Source organism: Aulostomus chinensis, chromosome 8 (assembly GCF_037954235.1).
Source record: "Aulostomus chinensis isolate RoL2024-O1b breed Wild chromosome 8, RoL_Achi_v1.0, whole genome shotgun sequence".
NCBI classification, from domain to species: Eukaryota; Metazoa; Chordata; class Actinopteri; order Syngnathiformes; family Aulostomidae; genus Aulostomus; species Aulostomus chinensis.
Window position 1 is genome coordinate 29,112,174 of NC_141327.1, and position 21,470 is coordinate 29,133,643.

At 46.8% G+C, this 21,470-nt stretch overlaps 1 protein-coding gene across 2 annotated transcripts in view; it reads left to right on the forward strand.

Annotated features, from left to right (window-relative positions):
- Positions 1 to 21,470, forward strand: part of LOC147258006 (voltage-dependent T-type calcium channel subunit alpha-1I-like) — a 117,970-nt gene that overhangs the window by 58,662 nt on the left and 37,838 nt on the right. For both annotated transcript variants that reach the window (XM_086212310.1, XM_086212311.1), the window contains 9 exons: positions 32 to 149; positions 665 to 820; positions 2,697 to 2,784; positions 3,898 to 4,064; positions 7,879 to 7,949; positions 8,092 to 8,590; positions 9,230 to 9,330; positions 11,883 to 12,006; positions 13,086 to 13,154. In XM_086212310.1, coding sequence (XP_086068436.1) covers positions 32 to 149; positions 665 to 820; positions 2,697 to 2,784; positions 3,898 to 4,064; positions 7,879 to 7,949; positions 8,092 to 8,590; positions 9,230 to 9,330; positions 11,883 to 12,006; positions 13,086 to 13,154 — 1,393 coding nt within the window. The remainder of the gene's footprint in view (positions 1 to 31; positions 150 to 664; positions 821 to 2,696; positions 2,785 to 3,897; positions 4,065 to 7,878; positions 7,950 to 8,091; positions 8,591 to 9,229; positions 9,331 to 11,882; positions 12,007 to 13,085; positions 13,155 to 21,470) is intronic.

The window sequence follows — 21,470 nt, forward strand, 5'->3', positions numbered from 1 at the left end:
GAGTCATTGTGTTGCTGCCGCTGTGTTGCAGTATCCTGGGAATGCACATATTTGGATGCAAGTTCAGCATCAAGACGGACACGGGAGACACAATTCCAGACAGGAAGAACTTCGACTCCCTGCTCTGGGCTATCGTCACGGTTTTCCAGGTAATCACAGCGCTGAAAGCGTGCAGATATTCCTACACACGTTTCACTGCCGTTCTAGGGAACCCTGCTCTCAGTTGGTGCATGCACATCTGCTTTGGTTGGCATCTGTATCACTGAAGTCACATGACTTTATCTACTTCTTAAGATGGGATGCAGACCCAGAGATGAGTGAGAGATTCCGCGTTCACAGAGGTTGTATGGCTCTGTGGAGTCATGTAGTAACCTAGTAAACCCGGTCCATCCTCACGTCCCAGTGGGCGTTGGAGCCGGATTTTGAGGAAGTTCCTGGAGGCGTTCCTGAGATCTCAGGTTCATGAGAATCAGACTCAAGCATGGACCGCCTGAACCTGTGACGCCTCGGGCCCACAGCTGCCCCGGTCCACAGTCTGCAACTGTGTGCCAGCCAAAAATATTTGGAAACCGCTTTAACACTGCTGTGTGTGTGTGTGTGTGTGTGTGTGTGTGTGTGTGTGTGTGTGTGTGTGTGTGTGTGTGTGTGTTGGTCATTCTGTCAGATTCTGACCCAGGAGGACTGGAATGCAGTGTTATACAACGGTATGGCGGCCACTTCACCACTGGCTGCTCTCTACTTCGTGGCCCTCATGACCTTCGGGAACTACGTCCTCTTCAACCTGCTGGTGGCCATCTTGGTGGAGGGCTTCCAGGCAGAGGTATGGAGCTGTCAAGGACTCTGAGGGGGGAGGATTCTGCTGGGAGAACTGCTCCCCTCAGGCTTTCTTACTTCAATTCTACATATTTCAACAGAACTACACACCACATAGAGAGATTGTGGGGGGAATGAATTCATCTCTGAGGCCAACGACACACTGCCGATGCCCATCAGCCAGCCCAAGTGCTGCCGCAGTGACCCGTCTCGCTGAATCATTTAGTCAGAGCTCCATGTCAGCAAACTTCAGGATAGAAACTTGCTCCCGCAATTAATTGATGTGAACATTTTAATTTAGCTGTTAATGTCTGAGGTGCACAGGTCAAGTTTCTTAATTGTCCTCATTCCGAACTTTCTGCAGGGTCAACCAAAGGTGAGGCTCATCATTTTACAGACGCGTGAAGTTATCAGCAACTCAATCTTATTCTGGCCAACGATGTTCACAAACACCCAGACTTTGGCTCTTGTCTCCGTCCGTCTCTGCCCTCATTTCCTAGTGGACAGCTGACATCCAGTGAGGACTTCAACCTTTGGCATTGACCTTCATCCATGACAGGTTCAACATTCAAAAGAGTTAGTAACTGTGAAAGAGTGGCGGTGGCAGCGTTATAAATCAAACCGGACACTGCAGTGTGGTGTGACTTGTGATGGATGGGCCTTCGCCATCCTTCGCTGAGGAGCAGGAGGGGAAAAAGGCGTACGGTGCAGTTTTGTTGTTTGTTAATCACTTCTGGAGCTTTCACGGCTTTACGCTTTAATGTTGCTATGGTTACAGGTCGGTAGCTGATGAACTTTTTGTTCAGTTCTTATTTATATCGCTCCAGATATCAGCAGGTGTAATCTCATGGCACTTAACAAATAGAGCAGGTCTTTGAATGTAGGGAGTTTAAAGAGACCCACTTTGCCCCCATGGGCTCTTGTGTTCCGACAGTCTTCCATTGTTTACTTGTGTGAAAATCCCAACACGCGAGGCGCATACTTACAAATCATGACAGGTGTGGCAGCGTGCGGTCGCGCCATTTCTGTGTGTAAAATTTCACAAGGGGGGGAAGAGGAGCCTGAAAAGATGTCAAATCCATTCGAATTACAATATTGGCAACAACCTTGATGTTTCTATGATGGTTCGATACGTCCATCAAAACACAGTCAAAAAGCACAACAATGTAATTGCTGAGTCGCCATCTCGGCGGGAAATGATGCTGTCAGTCAACTGTCATGCAAACCGACGTGTCACTGGATAATTGTCATGCAGTTGAGTTTTCACACACGGATCAAAGCGCTGCCGTGTCCGTGGTGTGTAGCTGTGCAAGTGTGTGTTTTAGAGGGAAAACAGTGACACCAATCACAAAGCTCTTGATTGATCCGTCTGAGGGAAGGAGGGAGCTGTCAGGATCTCTTTCTGGGGCTGCTGTTGCTTTTTCCCCTCTGACTCGCTCTCTCTCTCTCCCCCGTCCCCCTTTCATCCACACCGCTGCTACACTGCAGGCATGATTGAGTCAGTTTGCTCCAGATTTTCCCACCGTGGAGGCGGAGCGGGAAATCCCAGATGTCTCCAGCACACCTGTGGGATCAGTGGAGTAGAATGTCAGTAGTTCAGGAGCTTTATTGATCTGATTTAAACATATCCAGGTCTGAAATATCCTGCAAGCAAGAGATACGTGCCATTGTTGGCGGCTCACTGGTGTCATGGGAGAGGAAGTGTTCTGAAATGACATCCGTGTTCACCCAGGGGTGCCTGAACCGTCACGGAGGGCCAGGAGTCAAACACAGCACTCAAGTGTTACAGTGCAAAATGGTGCAACATTGGGAGTTCCTTCAATTAGACATCACGTCAGCTTGAATTCTGAGGTCCTTCTTTGTTTCTCGTCTGTCCTCACCAGGGCGATGCTAACCGCTCTTACTCTGACGACGACCGCTCCTCTTCCAACTTTGACGAGAGCGAGAAACACGATTCCATCAAGTTGTCAGGTGAGCTGACGCTGCGTTTTCCCTCCTGCCTGTTTAATATCTGGCGCTGCGCCACCCCTCAGACCTGCAGCAATCGTTATGTTAAAGAACTGACGGGAAAAGAACATAAATGAGAGGTGCCAGGTGGACACTGAGTTGTAAAGAACACGGAATGTCACTCTTTTGATGATATATTTTCTTTTCTGTGTTGAATGAATTGGAAATAATTTCTTCTATATTTGTATTCAAGTTGTTGACACATTTGGGAGAGTTTACGTGGTCATACAGACTTACTCCGAATATATTTCGGCGAATAAAACTGAGAGCCCTTTGGGGAAATTGTTTTAATTTTTGTTTGCTTTCTGGTTTTTGAAATAAATGAGTTTTTTCAAAGTTCAGTGTGCACCATATTACACTTAATTACCTAAATAACTTAGAGCTGATACAATGTCCTGCCTTTCAAGATTTCAGAACCAATCATTGTTGTTTGTGTTTTTTTGGGGGGGGGGGGGGGGATTTGTGTTTTCTTCACCACCGATTCTTTCATTTAAATCCCAGGGTTCCCTCCATTCATTTCAAAGCAGAACAACCTGCCCAGCAACCTGCTCACATCTCACATTTCATCTGTGTTTTCCATCAAGATTATTCATGAGGAGGCTGAGCGTAGTCAACCCAAACATCAGAAGTCAGACAGCGCCATGTGGCAAAGGCTTACACACTTGCAAAAACTCCAAAGATAGCCAGCGGTCTTGAAATATGAATGGGCTCCATCTTTATCCAGAGCTCACACTGAAGCCGCTCCAGTTCCACAGGCTGCCACAACAGGCCGGAACTCACAGTGGAGAGAGGAGTAAACACGAGTTCAGAGGCTGGAGGATTGCTTCTGTACAGTAGAAGTGGGTTATTGCTGCAGAGGAAATGTGGTGTGTGCAGCTCTGTGTAAGCACAACATGAGACACTTCAATCACATATTCATACATCGGAAGACGGCGTTTACATAGACGGCGAGAACTCCGGCACGTTAGAGTGTTTTATGGTCATAGAAGTCCCGGCTAAGCTCTGCAGGCTGTGACTGCTGCCCCTCTTGTTTTTGTGTCAGAAACCAGTCTGAATGTCTCTTGTAACTCCTGCTAGACCCCCGGATCTGTACCCTGACACCGAACGGGCACCTGGAGCTGGGGGCCAGCGCGGGGTCTCGGGGGTCTCACTCTTCAGAGAGGCGCAGCTTCACCATGGAGTCCAGAAAGAGCAGCGTGATGAGCCTGGGGAAGAGCAGCCTGGAGAGACGTTCGCTCTCTCTGGTACTCACTCATTCACTCATTCTGTCACAGAAGACGTATATCACCTCCTCCTCTTTGGCGGGGATCGTCTGTTTGCTTGTCAAACTATGAAGCCGATTATCACCAAAAACTTCATGGAGGGGGGCCGCACTGGCCGAGGAGGACCCACTAAACCTTGAGGCAAATTAGTCAAAGTGCACAGAAAATGTCCTCCTCCGCATGGGTCGACCAGATTTACCTCAAACGTGGTCTGAACCAACTTAAGACCCTGGCGATGGGTGACAGAGAAGACAGTGAGTTTTTCTTCATTGGCATTACCATTTCAAGGCGGCCATGTTTGATATTTTCCCCTGATCTATAATATACTGTTGAGTGAATGTGGAGTGTGCTCCCTGCAAAATCGAGGCATGATCAGGTGTCACCTTCCAGCCAAACTAGTCTTAGCTTCATTTAATTGACACAGGAAAAACACATCAGGATCTCAAACTAACAGTCAAATTTACCTAAAACCTGTTGATGGTTGGAACATAAACGCCGCTACAATGGCGCGAGGGAGCCAGTGACCAGTGATCCAGTAAGATAGCAGGTCAAAGGCCTTACGGAGGGGGAAAATTAAAAATAGTTGTAATTCTAAGTTCATAAGCAACTGTTATTATCATGGGGACCCAATTGGAGACAGACACACACACACACACACACACACACCCAAGTGCAGTGCCTGTCTTGAATGGAAAGCTTTGGCGGGGGGGGTTGAGATTGAAATTCAAACAATTCTTGTTTGGCTCAACATCCAGTTGCCCCGGCAACAGCTTTTAATTTAATGTTCCCGTTTTCTACTCATCTTCTATGAAACAGAGAGAGGTAGAGAGAAAAATATCGAGAGGGCAGACAGTGAAAACAGATGATGGTGGTGATGATGAAGAGGGACAAGGAAGGTGATGCCGTGACAAGAAGATAGAGGGGATGAACACCGGAGAGGCGATAAGCGGTAGTTTGTCATCGTTCTTACCTCAGAGGTTGTAAGGTTAAACACAGTGGGCGCTGGGGACCCTCCTCACCCTCGCAGGCCTGCCGCTTTGTTGATAAAAGATACAAAATGTTCCATCGGGATGAGCCGGATCACTTGACATGCAAACATTCAAGTGTTAATTCATGGTTTATGTGAAAGCTAAAGCGAGCAAGGACACACTGACAGCAGCGCCCAACCTCGGTTTTATAGCGTCTGACAGCTATTTTCGAAACCAAGAAATACTCCAACTTTGTGTCCTAACATTTCCCTTCGTTCTTCAAGCAGACCTGACCGTTTTTATTTGTCTCGATGATGATGATGATGTCAAACTTGAGCGATGAATCACTCCCACCTGATTGCTGGGTGGTTTGTTCTGCAGTGAATCAAATTCTGATGACTGAACTCAGCTGAAAGTCGGAGGATTGATGCGCGGCTCTTTCCTCTCTCGCAGCACAATCCCTGAATGGGATGGGAAGGCTGCTGTGGTAGGGTTGTGTGTCCGCGGGTCTCTCGCAGCTGGTCAGACGCTGATAGGAGCGTGATGACACTGAGGAGATGATGCGTGCAGGTGTAAATAACGAAGAATGATGAAGTCAGTGAAATCGGTCAGATGCAGAGTTCCGGTACCTCCACCCAGGCTCAGGTACTACGACTAAGATGGCGGCAGCGAGGAGAGGGAGGTGAAACCCGATCATAGTCGGATTTGGCAGATGGAGTAGACTCATGTGGTCCGAACGTCCCCTCCTGCGTCCACTGCAGCAGCTTAGATGCAGACGTGTGTGATCTTGATGTCAATCAAATGAGCTTTGTTGATTGTGTGTTGTTCAGCTCCTACAGTTTCCTGTGCGGTGGTGAAGCCTCAAACATGGCCGCCTTGCCAAAGTCATGCTGAAAACTCTCACTGTTGACAGTAACCCATCACCAAGCTCTGTTGGGGCATCTGACTGTTAGGAAATGGATCTGGTCGACCCACTAGGAGGAGGACGGCAGAGTTTAAAACGACCCCGATGCACTAAGATGGCGTAGTAGTGTTGGAGTAGTATTGCAGTACTGCAGAAATGTACACGCTCGGTCATATTAGATATAATATGTTTGGCAGCTAAGACAGTGTTTGGCTTGAGCACATTATTAGTCACCGTCTGCGGTCTGAACCACGTACATGTAGCGTGGAACAAATTGTCCCGACAGTAATTCAGTAATTTGTGATGTCTAAAACACACACACACGCACACGCACGCACGCACACACGCACGCACACACTCAGTGTCCTGCCTGAGCGATCTGCAGTACAGCTCTGTGACGTGCAGTCGAGTTCTGTTCCTATAGAGACTGATGCATCGGTTCTCCAGCATATGGCAACAGATCGGGATTTAGCCGCCAACATTGATGTGTCCACGGCTAAACACATATAATTAGGTCCATGAAGCTGAGAGGATTATATGCAGAGACAAACAGAGATGGTTATGTCCCTCTGAGCGGCGCCGGCGCTCTGGGGCTCAAACCTGACAGCAGCCTGATGAGTGTGTGGGGATCTTACTGAGAAGTAAAGAGAGTTTAAGTTTAATTTGCTCAGTTATTTACTTCTTATTCCACCATGGGCCAACACTACTAATCACCTGCCTCATATCCATGACTGGGGCCGTCCAGTATTACCAGTCCTATACTGGTAGCTATGGAGAATGATGGCTCCCAGCAGTCCTGGCTTGTGAGGAAGGACTATTTTCTCCTCTGTGTTTGGTTCACCAAGGAACACACTCAGTATTTTTTTGAGCATCGACCTTGCAGCTGGATTTTATTCAGGGAAACATGAATGCCTCTTCAAAATTAGAAGAGTGTCTCATTTTCATCTGCAGTCCCTGGACAGTTTGACACAGAATTCAGCTCCCAGAGTAAAATTAGACACAAAACACTCACACACACACACACACACACACACACACACACACACACACACACACACACACACACAGCGCAGCTCCATATTGGATCCAAGGTGAGCGATGCTGCTCGCAGCTCATCAGATCAGGGTGCCTACGCGTGCAGTGTTTGCCCTGAGTGTGTTGAACCTTTTGGACCATTTGTCACTGGACTCTTCAAACGCTCTGAACAAGGCTGTGCGATTTTGAAAAGATTCTACTTGCGCTTTTTTGAGGAATACTGCGATGAGCTTTGTGGACGTTTTTTTCTTGACATAATTGTTCTCATTCATTTAAATACTCATCAAACAAAGATGTTTCCTTGAGTTCTGCCGAGGATCTTAAGTGTCTGCACCACAGTGTTCGACTGAAAGGCTCCTTAGACTCACAGTTTAATGAATATGCGCCTTCCTGCGATTTGAAAATTGCAATTGCAAATAATTTCTAATTAATTATGCAGCCGCACTCTTAGTGTGAAGAGTGATGATACATTTATGTATTTTGTGAGTAAAGTTTTGCTGATAAGACCGCACACGTCGACTGCATGCAGCGGCGTTCGGTCTACTGTTGGGTTAGGGTTTTTGCACAGGTTCGTGTAAGTTTATGCCGTGAAGAACTCACGTGTTGATCATGTGTTGAGTTCTCGGGGCTTCACATCATCAGGGGGGACTCACTCTTCTGTAGATTCCTATTCCTGCATTTTTACTGGAAAAATAAATCACATAAAGATGTGAACATTGCATCACAACAACTCAGAAAAGCCTGCAGAGCCAAGCATTCGCCATCGCAACAAAAAAGAAAAAAGCCAATATGTCGCACGCTCGCTGTTCATCTTCTGTCCCCTGACGGTGATGTTTTGGTGGTTGTCCTGTAAGACACAATCGTCACCAACTGTCGCCATCTGTTCCAGCGCCATGGTCGCAGTTCCAACTACCACAACTGGGGGCGCCCTTTCCACCCTCACTCTGCGTTGAGCCGCAGGTATTCAGCCATGAACTTTTTCACCTCCATAATTATGAGACATTTTATTGATGTTTTATGTCGTTACCACGTCCCCAGAGCTTTCACCCTCTTTGTGAATTGTTCAGGGATATTGAATGGTTTTTCTAATGGCATTTTTAAGGTCGAGCTCAAACAGCCTGGGTCGGAGGAGCTATGGATTTGGTGGAGCCCCTCTAGTCGGGGGCAGCCTCCGAGTGCACAGCACCCGCTCCCCCCACTCCTACACCTATGCTGCTGAGCAGGAGTCCCTTCTCTCCCGCCCGCCCCACTCCCACCATCCTCTGCCTCCTCATCATCCATCGCCAGCAGCTCTGTCCCTGTCGAGGCACTTCGCTGTGAGAAGAGATCGAAGGGCTCTTTCCCTGGAGCTGCCGGAGCTGCTGCGGGCCAGCGGAGCGTCACAAGGCCCGCCTTCTATCAACCCAGACCCCGGGAAGAGGAGTGGGTCTGGAGCAGGGGGATCCATTACCACAGGGTCCGGGCTAGGTATTGGCTTCGGTGTGGACCACCGAGACTGTAATGGCAAGGCACCGGGCCCCCACATCCAGTTGATGACGGAGGTTTACCCCCAAGTCAACGCACGCAAAGACAGAACGGACCTGGAAGAAGAGACGGACTACGTGAGTCGCAGAGATATGAAAGTGTTGTTGTCATCCTCGATTCACAGGGATGAAGAAGCACCATAGAACCAACATACTGTGAATGAAATGATTGCTACCAGATCCTGTGTGTCCAGCTGAAGGCTCGGGGGGGGGGGTGAGGTAGTATTACCTCTGCCAAGGAGGTAGTACTTTTTTTAAACCATCAGCAGGGTGCTGCAAAAACCACAGGGCCGGTTTTCACCCAACGTAGTGGAGGGGTGTATTACTGTATGAGCCAAGACACACTCATGCAACTTTGGGGCAGATTAGATATAGCGCCACCTGGTGGCAACATGAAATGACACCAAGGTGAAGCAGGCAGTGTTGAAGTTTGGCCATAGAACAGGAAACTGTAGTAACTTGACTCCACGTGATCAACTCTTTTCCAAACGTTTGATGACAACTACAAGCTGGCTTTAAGTCAAAGCGCCACCTAGTAGTCACAGGAAGTAAGACAGATGACATGAACAGAAGAAAATGAATACAGAGACCTACTTGTTAAAAGAACAGCCTTTCTGCTAAATTAGGGTTTGAGTGAGGGGCTCCAACAAAGGGTTAACCGGCTTCAGGAAAGTCCTCGGCATCCATCTCACCTCTTTCCTGTCCTCTACCCTGCAGAGTGTGTGTTTCCGTGTCCAGAAGATGATGGAGGTGTACAAACCAGACTGGTGTGAAACGAGAGAGCAGTGGTCTGTCTACCTGTTCTCCCCTCAAAACAAGTGAGTGAACCCCAGCTTGTCCCAGGACCCATGTCCTCTCACTTCCTTCTGTGTCCGACGGCATGTCAGGCTTCAAGTTAGCAGTTAGCAGGTTCGGAGGAGAAAGCTAACGTTAGCCTATGAAGGAACTACACCACAGTCACATGACTTCAACGTCACCACAACTTGCTTTGCGCTTCTGCTCTCGTGGCCACGATGACGTTAATGTCCTCGACAACCTCGTCTTGTTTACCCGCTTTGTAGCAACTGCAGTTTTTAAGACGCTTCTTCATTAATTCTCCAGTGTTGCGTTTACTGACGTATTTTCTGCAGTAGAACACAACAGTAAAACTTGTGTGAGCCACAGACTTTAATCTCAGGTTCTTCACCCAAACCCCATTGACCTGGAAACGAGGGAGCAGCACAGCCATCATTGCTAATTTACCTCCTGGGTTTAGCTCTCATTCCTCATGTGACTCACATGGCGGCCATAACAATCGACCCACCGGGGCTTTATTGGTTGCTGCACCCGCTGTGCCTCATACAGATATCAAAGGTTACCTTGCACAATGTCAGACGCAAAGGGTCGTGACAGAGTGACTCCAGAGCGTGTGGAAAGGTGACTCAACACGCACGACCAGAAGCTTTGACCACAAACATTAGCGAACAATGTCAGTGCCGCCCTGATGATGAAGAACGTGACAGCTGAACCTTTCATCTGTTCACACTGAGAAATTTCTGCTTTCACAAGTGGGGTGCTGAGATATTTCTGTTTCCTCCAAAGCATTCTTGTTTTTTTTTACTGTTATTCACTCTGAGCGCCAAGTTGTGCGCGTCAGTGTTTGTTCATCTGTGTGTGTCATCGTGTTTTCCCTCAGCCTTCAATTCCTCTCCGCCAGAAAAGCCCCTGAAAGCAACAAGAAGAATCACTCCGTCATCCACTCGCTCATTCGCCCGACTCCCTGCGTGCTGATAGCCACTTAAGGGAAGTCGGGCCCCAGGGCTGTGTTTTGGCATCCTGGCAGGTGCCATCTGTCAAGCAAGGCCTGCGTGTGCTGGCGGTGTGTGTGTCGGTGTGTGTGTGGGTGTGTCGGTGTGTGTGTGCGCGCGCTATAGCGTCAGGGCATATCCGCCGTTGCTTCGATATGAATGTGTTTGCATTTGTGCATGTTGGGCTGTGTGAGCCATCATGTCTAAGCATATGTGTGTGTGTTCACACTTAGAAGGCTCGGTAAGCAAATAATCCAAATTAAATAAGGCAACATCGGGGCTGTAGGCTGCGGCAGAATCAAGTGCTGATGCCAGCATAGCTCCTGGGTACGATGGATGTCTGGAGACAGAGGAGAAGAAGTCCGATTAACACATTGATTTCCTGGCTGGAGAGCTGCTGCAGCTGCAGGTGAATTCTGCTCCTTAGATGGCTGACAGATGAGGAGCTTCATGGCGTCACTCCGCGGATGCTGATTGTTTCCATGTCTCTGTGGCGGCTCCAGCCTCATGCAGCTCACAGCGTTGTGTTTCCACCTTGTCCGTTCATCCGTCCATTCTTGTCAACATCTCAGGAGTTGTTTTCAGGTTTGGCACAAACCCCTGATTCCACGTTTGTGGTTTAAGACAACACTTCATATTCTGGTGAACAAAATTTCATACTAAAGTGCTGGGAAACTATTTTCAACAAAATAGTAGGCCGTCTTACTTTTTGATTACAAAATGAATAGAAAACCACATTTCTTCATGAACCATGAAAAAAAAGTAAAAAAATTCATGATTATTTTGTCATAAAATCTTTATGACATCTATATATGCTGGATATCCATGTATGAAGCAACAGATGAATACTGGTCATAACTTTCACCAGAGTTTTGGATGAGATGGAACTGCCGAGCTGAGGGGTTGTCCACAGCCCAGCGGGTGCATGCGAAGGTTGTGTTTGCACCGTTGGGTCTCAGCACGTTTGACTTCTAACCCGTAAAACAAAGCAACAATTTGCAGATTTTCCGTGTTTTCTAAGCAGCTGTGGGGAGTCCCCCCCCACCCCCCCCCACCTCAGATCTGTCGATGATATGAATAACTGCTAGAGGCCAGATGAGGAAAATCTATTCATGAGAGAAAAAAAAAGTCGTGAAATGAATGCAAATTTATGTAACAAGTGTTTTTTTTATCTGCTGTCTATCTTGTAAACTGTCGAATTTGTCTTGTGGCGCCTCATAGTTGAGCCTCTTTCATTCTATCACCAAATATATGCAAACCACTGAAGCTGGTTAGATGAGTGACAGGTTAAATTCCCATAAGGAAATACATTTGACATTTTACATGACAATGTACATCCTGTGATTTCAAGTTCTATCTGCCCATGAAATGTTTTTGATTTATTGGGATGGAGCTTTGCTGTCCCCTCACACACCAGACCAGAATTACCAACACCAGAAGTACTCCTCAACAGGTACAGGCGTTTTTCTGAAGAGGTTCCTAGATATTTGGCAGCTTCGATGCAGTCAGGATATTAAGAAATACATTAAAACACACACACACACTCACATGCAAACCCATCTACTCTCCACTGTTTCCAACAGGTTCCGAAAGCTCTGCCAATCCATAATCGCTCACAAGCTTTTTGACTACGTGGTTCTGGCCTTCATCTTCCTCAACTGCATCACCGTGGCTCTAGAGAGGCCGAAGATCCTGCAAGGCAGCCTGGTAAGATGGTGATATCGCTTCATCGCCCGATCGTCTTTCACCGTCTTCAGATAGCAAGATCCACTTCCTCTTTTCTTATGGTGTCAAAGGGCATTCCCCAAGGTTCTGTTTTGGGACCCTTCTTTTTCTTGATTTTACGTCTATAACTTACGTGATGACTCATGAGATTTTCTTCCATCATTTCTACGCTGACGATACACTCATGGACTGTCGTTTGTCACCGGGCATTTAATCATAAGCAGACAGCTCTCAATATTGCTCTGCAGGAACTAAATATGGTCTTTAAATTGAATAAAACTGAAGTCATATTGATTTTAAATATAACCAGGTACCACCAGATTGAATTAGTCCTAAGTTTTAAGTACTTGGAATATCTTATTGATTGCCTTTTGTTTTTCAACTCTTGTACTGCGAGTATAGACCTCTATTGAAGAAATCAATCCTGCTTCTTGGAAGGAGCTGCAAATGACCTGGTATTGTCCATCTTGCCTCTGATAAATTATGAGGACTTGTTGTACATGGTAGGCCTTTGATCACTGGCCCCCATGTATCATCGTCACAGGTTTGAGATATATATATATATATATATATATATATATATATATATGTATGTATATATATGTATGTATGTATATATATGTGTGTATATATATATATAAATATGTATATATATATATACATATATATATATATATATATATATATATATATATATATATATATATATATATATATATATATATATACATATTTATATATACGCATATGTATGCTGAGGTTGAGTTTTATTTGTGAAACCTTACTCTGTATGTAGTCTTTGACTCATTCTGTCTGGCTACCATCGCGAGTTCCTGACAGAAAAGGAAGGACTGGGAACCTCGTATGAGCATCTCCCTGAATCCAAGGGCAGTAAATATTCTTGCCAGACTTTTATCTGCCTCTTCCTTTCGTCTCTCTGGTCCTCTTTAAATTTTTTAACAGCAGCATTTCCCTTTGGGTATTATTTCCTCTTCCCCTCCCTCCCTCTTTGGTCACTGGTACATTTCTGTCTGTTTATAACCTCTTTCCCCTTCTTACAGGAGAGGCTGTTTCTCACCATTTCCAACTACATCTTTACTGCCATCTTTGTTGCAGAGATGACTGTCAAGGTAAAATGCGCCTCTACTTTAGTCCCCATCCGTCATCCCCTCACTTCACCACCTTCTCTCTTCTTCTGTCTCCTTCCTTTGCCTCCCATGACACCCTCATCCCACTCACATCTCTGTTCATTGGTATTATTTCTCTCTGCTTCTGCCCACCAAAATCAGAAATCTTCTCTCCTTCCTCCCTCCCTTTTTCCTCTGTAAACCTCAGTAGCGACTGGCCGTCTCTCAGCGCAAGGACCCATTCATTCGCAGAGTGTTAAGCCTAAACATGAGCTGCCCAACTATCAGACAGATCAAGACCAGTATGACGAGTGCCATTTGAAGTCAAAAAAACAGCAACCAAAAAAGATTTACAGATAATAGATCAGTACATTTAAAAAAAGAAAAGAATGTGTGGATAAATGATTGCCAGGCGGATCAATGTTGACCACTCCCACTGCGACCTGACAGCACTGGTTACAGGTAAATACCCAGACACTGCTGCGCATTGCTCATCAACTCATATCCCAACTTGCACATGTTCAGTTCGGGCATAGCCAGACATGTCTCATAAAAAAAACAAAAAAACAACCAAAAACACAAAAGGTTGATATCATGTGAACTTCTGTCTTCTACCGATACGTCGTCCCACCACCCGCTCGCCCTCAGATGTGCGTGACTCATCATCGTCTCTTCTGTGGATGATAAATGGAATCGTCACTTCGTCGACTTAACCGTTGAGCTGGCTACTCTCATCTCCTCTCTCTGCTCCTCTCCTTTACATTTGTATCCCCTCTCCTCTTCCTCCCTGCAGTTATCCGCTCCTCCGTTTCCTCATACCCTTTTCGCTATCTCTCTTTTTCTCTTCCTCAGCTTGCAGTTTAATCAGTCGCACGTGTCCCATTACCAACGGGCAGCTAGATAATGGAGTTAATTAGAAGGCTATTGCTCTTCAGATGGCCTTTAGCTGCTCGTGGATTTCCCATCGATAAACACACACACACAGTCACACACACACAGTCACACACTCATTTGAATCCACTAAGCAGCTGTCCAAGGGCCCGGGCGTTATCCATTATTAAAGGCCTTGTCTCTCCACGCATTTTATGCTGTAGTAACTCTTGACTGTTTTATTTATGAGCCGGGATAATGAAGACCTGTGTATGTGGATCTCAGAGAGTTCACATGTCTGTCTGGCCCCTGCTTGCTTATTTATCCTCCTCCTCATCTTCCTCCCCGCATCTGTACTGACTGCACTTCCTTGATTGGTCTTCCAACCGTATTTCATTACATTTAATCTCCTCTGTGCCACTCATTTGATTAATTTTCGTGTTCGTCTGCGTGTCTTCTTCAAATGGCTCTTTTGTTCCCCTGTTTGTAATAGAATCAGTCCAGCTCTGTGGTTAGCTTCCTGCTGCCGGCTTCATCAGGCTCTCGTCCCAGCATCTCCACTGCTGCTCCTTTCCTCATCTCAAACCACCGCCAGACTAGTGGTTTCATTTCTGTGGTGGCGGGACGTGGTTGTACGATTGGTTTTCTCCATTACAGATCTGCAGACATCTGCAGCTCAAATGCACACACTCGTTTGTGTCTGTCTGCTTGGGATGTCTTTTTCTAACAACACGGATTTGACAAGAGAGAAGACCTCACTTTTTGATCATGGTTCCAGTGAGAAGCTGTAACGCAGCAGTGCAACAGAGAGTCGATGATGATGACACACTGAGCAGTTGTTATTCGTGGTGATTCACTGTTAGTGGGACTTCTGCTGTTCACCACCCTGAACATGAACAGTGGCGTCACGTGAGTGGCGTCACTTTTCGCTGGTTTTTCACTTGTTTAGGCTCTTGTTGTGGAGACATGTGGGACATTTGCATCTTTTGTCTTCGTACTGGTACGCCCGGGTGAAACTGTTGGTCCACCAGCACCGTTTCACTTTTATATTCATTGTGTGAAAAGAGCCTGTGTTGCAGGCTGTCTGATGCAGACAGGTCAGCTTATGTAGCGGCTACTTCAAACCTCTCTCACGGCCGTCCTTCCTGGACGGGACTTCCGTGAGTGTAGTGTTGTGTCTCACAGTGACGTAGCCACAGCACGACACTCCAGATCGCCTCTGTCCCTCTGATGGATCCAGATGTTCTTATCTGACAGGAATAAATCTGTAAGTGGAACAAAACCAAACACTGGGTGAACCACAGATGTTTCCATCTACTGTGAGTAAGGGACTCCATACCATCGTAGTTGCACTGCACCTCGTCATCGCCACGAAGATTCAGTTTCCAAAGTCTGGACAAATACTTTCTTTTTCCTAAGTTTTGAGCAATTGTAGCTGAACCCATGGTTCCCCCATCAGGATCAAAAACGCTCCGTGGCTGGAGTTGTTTGTTTCCAGGAGCCGTTCAAACGCGTGACTCATCACACTGGTGCAGGATGACGGTTTGCTTACAGATGAGCTGAGAGTTTGGCCTCTGCCTGCACTGCAGCTTCTCATAGGAATCATTTGCTTTTGATCGGCATGAGTAACCAGAGCAATTAGCATTCCTAACACCCAACTTACCCATGTAGACACGATCCACAGCCTCTGCTCGTCTGGCCCTCGCAGCCTCCTCTGCTCTCTGGGTCAGTGAGGACGGGGATTTTTTGGCCAAGCAGTGACACTTTCGGCTAAATCTGGTTAAACGGAAACAATCAGTTCTTTGGCAAACTTCCTGCGACTCTGAATTTGTGCTTCCTGGTGTTGCCAGACCTTTTTGTGCCGTGAGATTTTTGAACATAATTATATTTTTACAGATTTAGGACTGCACCTGAATGGTCGTGCTGGCCCCCGTAGGTTTTTTTGTCATGAGTCACGAAGTGAAGGGTTGTAACCTATCCCTTCACTATCCTACACACTTGCTCTGGTTTGATGTGTGTTTTGTTGTTTTGCACTCCTTTTTTAAAAATTTTGTTTAGTTTTTTGTTGTGGTGCACAAAAAATTCCTCATACTGCAAACAGGTTTTTTCATTTGTTTGAGGTGTTTTCACCTTTTCCAAAAGGGCAAACGTGCAAAACAGCAGGTGGAAACACACAACTTGAACGTCATCTTCCTGGTTATTCCCAAACTTTGTTTTCCTCTCCTCACAACACCGAGATGTCCAATACGAGTTGGCATGGCAACGCTGCTGACACCGACATCCTCTGATCATCAGAGCCGCTCCCTAACCTGGTCGAATCACCTCACACCTTCACTCTTCACCTTCTTGTGCTGCACTTCTAAAATTTGCCTTTCATTTTTCTTGGCACTTTATTGACGCACAGCTACGGTCCCAGTTTGGTTCAATTATGGCGTCGGGAACGTTCTTTCATAACGAGCGTGAAGTCATGGACAGATGATGCAGTGACGCCCTGCAGTGCTGCTTGTAGTCGTACATTCACATGGACGCCGGATCACTTCTCTCTGTCCACACTCGTAGTTTTGAATCGCTTGTCCCAGGTTGGTCAGTCTGACCCGTCTCACAGGAACAATAATGAAACCAGCTCACTAATTAAACAGAGTTCCCCTCCGAGATCCACTCCATCACGCTGGCTCCCTACCCACACACACACACACACACACTCACACGCGGACACACACGCACGCACAACTACACTAGTGCATGAAGGGCAGTGATGAGTGTAAACAGTGTAACCTGCACACTGTGAGTCTGACCTTGAACATCAGCCTCTAATTACAGACAGGGAGGATAGATCAGTCTATGCGTACACACACACACACACACACACACACACACTCACACACACACACACACACAGCCCTGCCGGTGAAATTCTCACAGGTTTTTTGCGACACCTCCAAGTGCGGCTGTCAGTCAGTTCATCAGTAGAAAATAAGAGTGTTGCCCTCGAGATTCTCCGGCACACATGAGAGCGCGTAGGGACTGTGGGGTGATCTTTCTTTATTCCACAAGACGCATTACCAGCAACTTTTAGAAGACGTGTCCTGAAAGCCTCCCACCCTGCAGGAGACACAAAGAACGCCTTTAAAGCTGCACTAGTAGCTCGGCTGGTCAGAACTCCCTCCATTAACTCTCTTTTTTCTTGGTATCAGCAGACTAATGCTAGAAATTACTTATTTATTTAAGCTTGACGCTAAACCTCCCCAACTGCTCTGCTGAATTGTTTAAAGGTCTGTGCAGTGTACGATCCAGTTTACTGGAGTTCTAGATTTTTAGGGAATATCAGGTCACTTCCTGAGAAAATTCCCAGCCCTATTTTAACATGACATATTTGCCTTATTAGCTGAGGAATGGTTGTGGCAGCGGCTTTGATAACCGCTCCGGCATTGACCGGCCATAGAGTTCCCATGCATCATGTTTCAGCGAGGAGCCCTAACACCCGGGATGTGTCAGAACTTGAAAAAAAACAACAGACCGATCAGTCAGGATCTGGCGGTGACTGGTGGACACGTTGGAGGTGTCTAATTAGTCGAAGCAGTCTGTTTGCTGTCCAAACAACATGGAACATTTGGAATTTCGTCTTTTCTCTCTTCTGTCATGAAGTTCTTCATTTCTGTTTGTTAGCTGCCACAAAGGTTGTGTGCCTTTTGTCCTTCGTTTCGTTTTTGTGTAGCTCTGAATCTGAGCCTCGAAGAGCAGGTTGTGGTGTCCCACCCAGACAAGAGATCCAGGAGAGGAGGCATTTTACTTTCGCAGGGCTGTCAAATTAAATCAAATTAATGACACATTTTGTAACTAATTGATCTAAATCACTTACATTTTTCCACTTTTGGAATATTAAAATAAAAATAGACTTCAGTGGATGAGTGAATAATGACAAGACACTTTCGAGGTCAAAATCTTTTTCAGTTTCCATTATTCAGAGCGCTTTTCACTCTTCAGATGCAATCACAAATATTACAGCTCTCCATGGATCAGCTGAATCCGTGCGGAGGGTCAAGGGTGCCAATACTTTCATACTGGCTTTTGAGTTTTAATTATTCTAATTGATTGGAAATAAAGATAAACAACAAATATTAACATTGAAGTGATGGTGACTGTACTGGATATTGTCCCTCTCAATAAATGCATTTCCTTCATGTTTGCGCATAATGAATGGATGGCTGCAGTTTTATATATACACACACACACATACTGTATATGTGTATGCTTGTAGACATGTATTCTTCCTCTTGTGAAATTTTAAACGTGTGGTGTCATCCTCGGTGTCTTAGTCCCTGCTGTGATGGCGGCGTCTCTCCCAGACGCATAAACAGGCTGCAAACTTTTCGGAGCCCTGAGGGCTCAGGAGGGAAGCATTTCATCAAAGCTGCAACATCCCCACAACCGCCATCGCCAGTCGCTCCTTGAACAGAATTCCCTTCCGTTCCCGACCGCCTCTCTGCTGTTCCAGCCACGCAGGCGTGCTGCATCTTTGCAGGATCTACTTCAACATGACAGCCACAGCGAGCTGTTCTTACCTGCGTGGCTGATGTCAAATGAAGTCACTCACAAACAGCTGCCATGTTCCTTTTCCCTCAAACCTCGTCAGGGTTTTTTTGATCCGTTCTGTTGCTGCTCTCCTCCGCCCCTGACTCCTGCTCTTCATTCCTCCCACTGATGCTCGTTGATCTCCCCCCACCTCAGGTTTCATCCTGGAATGTTCTTCCTCCTGAATGAGACAAACCAGCCGCAGCTCAGACTGATGGGTGGAATCTTTGTAGCCAGTCACATCCGTGTTGTGAGTCCAGACTGGAGAGGCTTGTTTGATTTAAGAGGATTTTTAGTCCAAATGCTTAAGTTGCTGAGTGCAGTGTCAGCACTCCACACGATTGTATTAGTCTTAACTCAGATTTGAGAAGAGGGAGGCTTTCCCTTGAATCATTGCTCTCAAACTAAACATTTGCTGAAGTTAGGGTCAGCAAAATTCACCGTCATTCCTAAAACCACGAGGCATGATTTCAGTGGAGAAGTGTTAGTCAAGAGAAACCTCCGCTCATTTGAATCTTCTTTTCTTCCTCTTCCTAATTCCTTTATTCCCTTCCTTGTCTCGTCCCTCTTCCTTTGAAACTGTTGGGATTAGGGGCTCTTGCTTTTCTCTGCTCCCCTCCTCCTCTCATCTCATCAACTTTGGAGGTTTAATTTTGGGTTTGACTCTCGGTCAAGTCAGGTCAATTTTATTTGCGCCAAACCCCAACCAAAGTTCTGTCCTGACTCTGTCCAAGTAGAGCAGGTCCAGCACCTCCCTCCTTCAATGAACCTCCACCCAGCAATTCTCCATCAGCAGCACATCCTGCAACAGCAGCCACCAGAACCTTCCTTTACCAGCAGGAAGGTGGAGCAGATCCAGGATCAGTGGGGACGGAGAGAGAGCAGGAGAGCAGGACAGAGACAAAGACAGAGAATGGAGGAGGACAGGGAGACAGAAGGAGAGAGAGGGACAGAGATAAAGAGAGAGAAAGGAGGAGAGACTGATGGACAGAGACAAAGACAGAGAATGGAGGAAGACAGAGAGACAGAAGGAGAGAGAGGGACAGAGATAAAGAGAGAGAAAGGAGGAGAGACTGATGGACAGAGACAAAGACAGAGAATGGAGGAAGACAGAGAGACAGAAGGAAAGAGAGGGACAGAGATAAAGAGAGAGAAAGGAGGAGAGACTGATGGACAGAGACAAAGACAGAGAATAGAGGAAGACAGAGAGACAGAAGGAGAGAGAGGGACAGAGATAAAGAGGGAGAGAAAGGAGGAGAGACTGATGGACAGAGACAAAGACAGAGAATGGAGGAAGACAGAGAGACAGAAGGAAAGAGAGGGACAGAGATAAAGAGAGAGAGGAAGGAGGAGAGACTGATGGACAGACGGGGACGTGAGCAGGTGGAGCTACGGGTGGCAGCTGGAGCCTCTTCAGGTCTGGAGCCTCCTCCAGCAGCACCTGGATCTGGGATGAGGGGAGAAGAAGAGGAGTTAGTAACACGTCTGAGGACAGGAGGAGGAGAGAGAAGCCCAGTGCATCATGGGAGATCCCAGCAGTCTGAGCCTAGAGCAGCAGATCTAAGGGCCAGCCTAAGCAGTCCTGACTATAAGCCTGATCAACAAGGAGGTCTTAAGTCTGCTCTTAAACATAGAGAGGGGGTCTGGGTCCTGGACTGGAACTGGGAGACAGTTCCACAGGAGGGGAGCCTGATAGCTGAAGGCTCTGGCTCCATTCTACTGTTAGAACTCTAGGAACCAGCAGGAACCCTGCATCCTGGGAGTGAAGGGTTCTAGCTGGATCATAGGGGACTAGGAGCTCTGTCAGGGATGAAGGAGCCTGATTGTTGAGGACTTTGATGGTAGAAGAAGAATTTTCAATTCTGTTCTGAATCTGACAGGGAGCCATGCAGAGAAGCAGTCCAGGAGAGACCTGGTCTCTGGTACCAGTTCTAGTCAACACGCGGGCAGCAGTGTTCTGGACCAGCTGGAGAGTCTTTAGGGACTTGTTAGTCCAGCCTGGTAGGAGGGCGGTGCAGTAATCCAGCCTGGAAGTGACAAAAGCAGGGACTAGTTTTTCTGCATCTTCTTGAGCCAGGATGTGTCTGATCTTAGCGATGTTACGTAGATGGAAGAAGGCGTCCTGGAGGTTTGTTGAATGTGGGAGTTAAAGGGTCCTGGTCAAAGAGAACTCCTAGGTTCCTACGGTGGTGCAGGGGGCCAGGGTGGTGCCATCCAGGGTACCTGTCTCATCAGATCAGGTGGTCCTCAGGTGTTTGGGGCCCAGCACCAGAACTTCAGTTTATCAGAGTTTAATAAAGGAAATTATGGGTCCTCCATGTTTCCTGTCCTTCAGACAGGCCTCCAGTTCAGTCAGCTGGTTTGTTCCATGTGGATCATTGATGAGTTCAGCTGAGTGTCGTCTGCATAGCAGTGAACATTAATGGAGTGTTTCCTGATCATGTGACCTAGAGGAAGCAGGTCCAGGGTGAAGAGGACTGGTCCAAGCACAGACCCTTGTGGAACACCTGAACTGACTGTAGTGGTCTCAGAGGAACCATCATTAACTAGTACCAACTGACATGGACCTAGTAAATATGACATAAACCAGTTTAGTGTGGTTCCTTTAATACCAGTGACAGGTTCCAGTCTCTGTAGAAGGATATGGTGGTCAATGGTATCAAAGCCCTGAGATCTAATCAGACCAGCACAGAGACCAGTCCCTCATCTGGTACCAGTAGGAGGTCACTGGTACCTTTGACTAGTTCTGTTTCTGTGCTAGGATGAACCTGGAACCTGACTGAATCCTCCAATCAGCTGTTGCTGTGGAGAAGTCCCAGAGCTGTTTAGCAACTGCTTTCCTCAGACTTGTGAAAACCACTCCAGCTCACACTCCTC